The sequence below is a fragment of the Elephantulus edwardii genome, unplaced genomic scaffold (genome assembly GCF_000299155.1).
Source record: "Elephantulus edwardii isolate Elephantulus edwardi_28Jun2011 unplaced genomic scaffold, EleEdw1.0 scaffold00129, whole genome shotgun sequence".
NCBI lineage: Eukaryota > Metazoa > Chordata > Mammalia > Macroscelidea > Macroscelididae > Elephantulus > Elephantulus edwardii.
Window position 1 is genome coordinate 2,649,072 of NW_006399879.1, and position 6,000 is coordinate 2,655,071.

Here is a 6,000-nt window from a genome sequence, read left to right on the forward strand (position 1 = left end):
GTGTTCTCCCTCATGGACGAAGGGGGAGCCCACTCATCTGGCACCCCACCTGAGCAGTGCCCACCTGAGCAGTGTCTTTGTCCCATCAGGTGGCACCAAGCCACCATCCAACATAAACAGCAAGCCTGGAAGGTGGGAGAGGGAGGGAGGGAAAGGGAGAGGAGGGAGCAGAGAAGGGGGGGGTGGAAAGGAAGGAGGAGGGATGGCGAGGAAGGGGAATGAGAGAGGGATGGGAGGAGGACAGAAGGAAGAAAAGAAGGGGGTAAGAAGGAATAAAGAGGGGACAGAGAGAAAGGGAGAGGGATGGGCCAAGGAAGGGAAGGGAAGAAAGGGTTGTGGGGCACCCTGCCTCCCCTTCCTGTGCCAGGGTCTGCAGTTAGCTTTTCATCCTACATTCTAAGAACGTGGCACCCTTGAGCACACTGGTTCCTCCCTGCTCCACTTCCAGACACACAAACGCCCTAGCATTTGAATGGCATAGTTCTGGGATGTGCCTAGTGTGGACTACCTCAGCTCTGCATTTTCAGATTGCTTCCCTGCCCTGGGTGTGGAGATGTGATGTGGGGAAGGTCAGGCCTGCCGTAATCAGGGCACCAGGTCCGCAAGGGCTAAGATGCCGAGATTAGAAGGCTCAGCCCCTAATCTGTTTCAGGCTGCCAGAGGGCCAGCCCTGGGTGGGGGTGAGGGGACACAGGGAGCCCCCACAGGAAAGGGGGAGCTGGCTGCACGCACCGAGGCCCTTTTTCTCACTGCCCTGTCCTTTCTCCCCCCTGCCCCGCCCCCGCCCCTCCATCCTTTCCGTCCTCCTCACCGTCCTGCCCCGTCCTCTCTCCTCTCCCACAACCCGGTCCTTCCCGTGTAGTGGGGACAGAGGTCTGCAATGGCGGCCCAGCACCCAAGTCTTCCACCTGCTGTATCCTGTGAGCACCTGTCCCGCGGGGTCTCCCTCATCCTGCAAGCCAGGCTGGGACTCGGGCACTGCCTTGAACCATCCGGCACGAGAGGTTAGGAAGCCGGAGAAGAGGACTGCAGATCATTTTATATTATTTTGAAAAGGTTTAAGGTTTGTATTTTTGTAAACAAACCCGAAGACAGCCGTTTCTGTCGGGTCGGTTCTGAGTCATAGCGACCCTGTAGGACAGAGACCTGTCCTATTGGGGTCTCGGGACTGCAGATCTGTGCAGACAGATTGGCTCGTCGTCTTCCTGTGGAGGTTGGTGGGCTCAAACCACCGACCTCTGGCTTAGCACCTACATGCTACCACTAGGGCTCCTTTATCAGCTCACTCGCTCAGGCAGGAGTGAGTCAGAACCCACTCCTAGCTGACCCTGTTGGGTTCTCAGGCTGTAAATCCCGGGGAGACGGCCCGTCTCCCATCGAGCCGCTGGTGCACTGGAACCGCCTCTGAGGGCTATGCCACCCGAGTTCCCTTATAAATAAAAGCCAACTACAGATCATCTCGGCTTTGAGGACCAGGTGGCACCTGGTATTTTTAACTGCCTCTTATGCACGGGAAAGCTGGACATGTGAGCAATAAAAGACCAAAGAACTGACACACTGGACTATGGTGTTGGTGAATATCGCTTGTACCGTAGGATGCCGGGACCAGTCATCGTCCTGGGAAGGTAGAGGCAGACACTCCTTAGAATCTAGGATGGCAGGGGAGCTCTGGTGGCCTAGTGGCAAGGAGCTGCAACTACAATCCCAGAGGCACACGGTTTGAATCCACCAGATGCTCTGCTGGAGAAGGAGGGACAATCTCCTCCTGTACCAGTCAGATCTGATTTGCCGGTACACGCACACACACACACACAAAAAAAGACTACAAAGTTTAAAAAAAAAAAAAGAAGAACCTAGGCTGGCAAGACCCAGAGGTCAGCGCGCTCTGGACATGCTGTCATGAGGGGCCATGCTTGGTGGAGGGTCAGTGCAAGACACCACAATGAGATGGACGGCCGGTGGGTGCCACACAGGCAGGGCACGGCTGAACTGGGGAGGGGTCAGAACCAGCCAGCACAAGGCCTACATCCCACTCAGCGGTGTGTCGGCTGCACCACCACCACCGGGATCCTACAGTTTGGGGACTGGGTCTTAATCAATCTGTGAGTCTTCATTCATAGGCCACATGTACATAAGTACACACTGGTAGAGGAGCCAGAGGCTGGAATACGAGAAAGCAAATGCTCAAAAACTCAAAACAGCTTGTTCATTTTTTTTTTGTATGTGTTTGACCCATCTGAAAGCTACTAGGTCAAGGTCAGGGTTGCAGCTCATTCACACTGAATGCTGTGCAGAACATCCACCCCCACACTGCTGACAGAAGGCTGTGGTGACTCAGTGTTAGGGTTCTTGCTTCCACAGAGGAGACGGGGTCGATCCCCAGCCGGTCAGTGGAGGCTTACTGTCCTGTCGCTATGATGCTCAACAGAGCAGAGCCTTCTAAGGCTAAGAACAGGAATAAAGGCCTGGCAGCCACCTTCAACACAGGTGACACCTGGCTGGGCAGACCTTAGTGGTAACACCTGTAATCTGTCCCAGACTGTCCACGGGGTGGGTCGCCCTTACTGCAATGACCAGGCCTCTGTGGGTTATCTGTAATGCGGGAGAAATGGGAGGCGTCAGAAAGTCAACAAACACAAGGACCCTGGACGACAGAGCGTTATATCTGCAAGAAATCAGGACTCTTCGCTCTGATACAAGCTCCATGTCGCTGCCTCAGGACTTCAAAATCCCAGGGCAACCCTGGGTGTCTGTCCCCACGGCTGTGATGGTCGAGATCACCAGGCCTTTCTTCTGAGATCCCTCCCAGCAGACTCAGACCGTTACCTTTGTGGTGAACAGCAGAATGTCTGAATGTTTGCACACCTAAGGGCTCCTTGTGCCCAGTCCAGCCGAGTCTCACTCCCAACAGGCCAGCAGCCCTCAGGGCACTTAATGACCACTCAGGCAGAGAAGGGGTCGCTGGGCCTCTCCTGAGCTCCCAGCAGCCGAGATTATCATGTGACAGGCTGTGACCGCCCACTCATAGCAAGCGCCTATGGCTGGGGTCAGGGGTCCTGCTGGGACCTGGACAGAGACCAGCACGGACAGCCAAAGCTACTGCACTCTCCTAGAGCTGACAATGTTATAAAGTATGTGACGCGGAAGCAGGGCTCAGGCTCTGGGGAAGGAGGAAGCGGGGGACACGCTGGGCGGGGCCTCCAGGCAGGACACTCGGGGCATCTTCTCTGAGAGGAGGTGAGGCTGGGAGCCAGGTCCAGATGCAGGTCCAGCAGTCTGAGGAGCCAGCAGGCAGTTGCTCGGGGACCCCGGTGACCCTCTGGGGAGCGTTCGCTGGCCCAGTGTGGATGCAGCAGACCAGGAGGATGGGGGACTCGGGGAGCACCGTGGGAGTCTGTGCTGGTGGAGGTGGGGCGCTGGCCGATCTCAGGACAGGAGGTCGGACCCCGAGCGATGGATACCAGCTGGGCGGCTCTGAGGAGCTCCACTCCACCGCCTCCTTCACTACCACCGCCCCACAGCAAACGCCAAACGCAGCCCCGCCGCTGTCAAGTAGCGTTCACAGTCCCTACCGCGCAAAGCAGAATGGCCCTGCATGTTCCCAAGCTGTAGATTGTAACTGAAACAGACGGCTTCACTTCCCTCCTACAGGGCGGCTAGTGGATTCGAACCACTGACTCTGCTTAGCTGCCCAATGTTCATGGAGCCACCAGGGACCCTCACCTCCCTGAGCAGGGTTCTAAATGCTTGTCCACCACTTCTCATTTACAGATGAACTCATTTTACAACAAAACCATCACCTCAGCACGAGGAAACAGGCTCAAGTCACGTGGCTACAGAACGCCCACCCTCCACAAACCACCCAGTGGGTCTTAGTGGTCCACATCCCAGGGAGTCAGTCCCACCAGCAGGGGCACAGAAATGCCCAGCCAGGGAAGGGTGCTCACCCGGGCACCGCGGATCCGACCTCCCTAAGCCCAGCTGTGGGACGGTGGTCCAGGTTAGGCCCACAGCAGCCAGCCTGACCCTCAGGAGACCACGTCTGCTGAGTGCTCTGACGGCTGCCTGACCTGGTCACCTCATGGTTCTGTGCCTGTGAAAAGCATCTGTCCTCCAGTCCCGTCTCCACAGTCCAGTCCCGTCTCCACAGTCCAATCCTGAGACCCAATTCCAGGCCCTTTCCCCCACCAGAGGGTCTTGGTGGAGACACAGTAAGGAAATCAGACTAGCTGTGTCTGAGTTATCAGAGGGGCACCCACAGGGCTGGAGGCCTTGGGCACAGGGCAGTGGAGCTCCTGTATTTGCCACCGTGTGTGAGCTGCACTGTGGGTTTGAGACGGTGACACACATTCGCTGTGGAATCCCCCGACTCACGGGTCCTCTCCCCTCCAAAAGCCAGGAAATGAGACACAGAGGGTCAGAGCGCACGGGAGGTTTATTCGCCCACTGCTGCTCCAGGACAGGTCAGCTCGGAGGAACTTCACTTCAGTATGGTATCGTCCTGGGCTGCAACGGGAGAGGAGACACACACCCCGTTACTACACCTTCTGAGACTCTCAAAGACCCCAGGTTTCCCAGTCTCGTGACTCCCTAAGTAATAGCATAGTCCATAGGGAACTGTGAAGCTAACCCGAAAGCTAGCAGTTCAAATCCACAAGTGGCTCTGAGGAAGAGACTAGCAGGCTCCTCCCATGAGATTTACAACCTTGAAACCCAATGGAGGGTCAGCTCTGAAGTCAGTTCAGACTCAATGGCCATGAGCTATACTGGGGACATGTTGCCAGGAGGGACCATCCTTACAGAAAGATGGACAGACAGAGCAGGAGACCAGGATGAGACAGTGACGGGGTAATGGGGGTGGGTGAGTCACAGGCAGTGCGATTGGCTCTGGACAGAGCAGGGGTCAGAGCTATGGTGCACAGGGTCACAGGTCACACTCAAGGGCACTGAACACTGGACCAGGACCATGCACTGTGGGAACATCACCCAGGGGCTTCCTCTGCCTCTCTCACACTTGTAAAGTCAGTCCAAGTCTGTGTGTGACCTCCAAGGCCACAGGGAGGGTGCAGCTCACCAAAGACAAATCTACACCCCACCCCCCCACTCCTCCGCTCCCACCCCAGCAGGCTGGCCTGTCCCCCAGCCAGGGGCGTGCTCTGGACTCTGGGAGGAGATACCTTCTGCCAGTTCTCTGGCGATGCGCTTCAGTTCATCCTGCTTCTTCTTCTCCTCGGCCGCTATCCTCCTTTCCTCTTCCGCCCGCGGCTTCAGGTAACCTGTTGGGATTGGTTGCAGAGTTGATGGATACTGACAGTGTCCTCACTGGAGGAGGACGTTAGCCCGCCCACTAGACCCCGGTGGACACCTGAGGCACTGGCCACCACCCCCCCTTAGTTAGCAGTCAAGGCCTCGCCTTCATCCCTAAACCCAGAGCCTCATTCAAGGCAGCAGCTGCCTGCCCTGGGCTCCTACACCCCATCAATCATCACTTCTTTAACACCCACCGCCTCCAACACCCGCCTTCCCCATGCCGCCCTCCAGGCAGCCCCAGGCCCTTGGCACATGCTCTCTCCAACCACCCTCCCTACTCTGCATCCATTTCGAGAAGACCAACGGATTCCAGGTCCCCAGCAAGGCGGGTTATCAACACAGGATGTCAGACATCGCGCTCTGGGGACCTGGTGGTCGTTCTCATCTCAGTCCACCTCCGACCCTTGCTGAGGGTGTGTACTCGGAGCCCCAAAGCTGGTTGGTGTTTCTGCCACGGTGACCCCGGCAGGACCTAGCGGAGAACGTTCATCCCTCCTGGAGCTCTATTATCGGGGTCCCAACCCCCAAGCTGGCCCTCGGGGGGGCGAAGGGTCCCGTCACTCACTGTAGCGCTTGGCTCCGTAGGCCATGCCGAGGATGAGCAAGGAGTAGCGGGTGAGCTGCGTGGAAAGAGCCGTCAGTGAGGACTCGGGGTCCGTGCTCGGGAGTGGGGCTGGGGGGAGCGCTGGG

The 6,000-nt window shown here is 57.4% G+C and overlaps 2 protein-coding genes across 3 annotated transcripts in view; one reads left to right on the forward strand and one right to left on the reverse strand.

The window, feature by feature from the left end:
* The window catches only part of PDE6B (phosphodiesterase 6B, cGMP-specific, rod, beta), a 63,888-nt gene extending 62,838 nt beyond the window's left edge, over positions 1 to 1,050 (forward strand). Inside the window, exon 22 of the mRNA XM_006893584.1 lies at positions 863 to 1,050. Within this exon, the coding sequence (XP_006893646.1) occupies positions 863 to 924 (62 nt within the window). The 3' untranslated portion in view covers positions 925 to 1,050. The remainder of the gene's footprint in view (positions 1 to 862) is intronic.
* A 3,430-nt stretch (positions 1,051 to 4,480) lies between these two features.
* Positions 4,481 to 6,000, reverse strand: part of ATP5I (ATP synthase, H+ transporting, mitochondrial Fo complex, subunit E) — a 2,385-nt gene continuing 865 nt past the window's right edge. The window contains exons 2-4 of one of the 2 annotated variants that reach the window (XM_006893585.1): positions 5,876 to 5,930; positions 5,178 to 5,276; positions 4,481 to 4,506 (exon numbers count right to left, since the gene is read on the reverse strand). In XM_006893585.1, coding sequence (XP_006893647.1) covers positions 4,481 to 4,506; positions 5,178 to 5,276; positions 5,876 to 5,930 — 180 coding nt within the window. Of the gene's footprint in view, positions 4,507 to 5,175; positions 5,277 to 5,875; positions 5,931 to 6,000 lie in introns of both variants that reach the window. The other variant, XM_006893586.1, reaches the window with a different exon arrangement.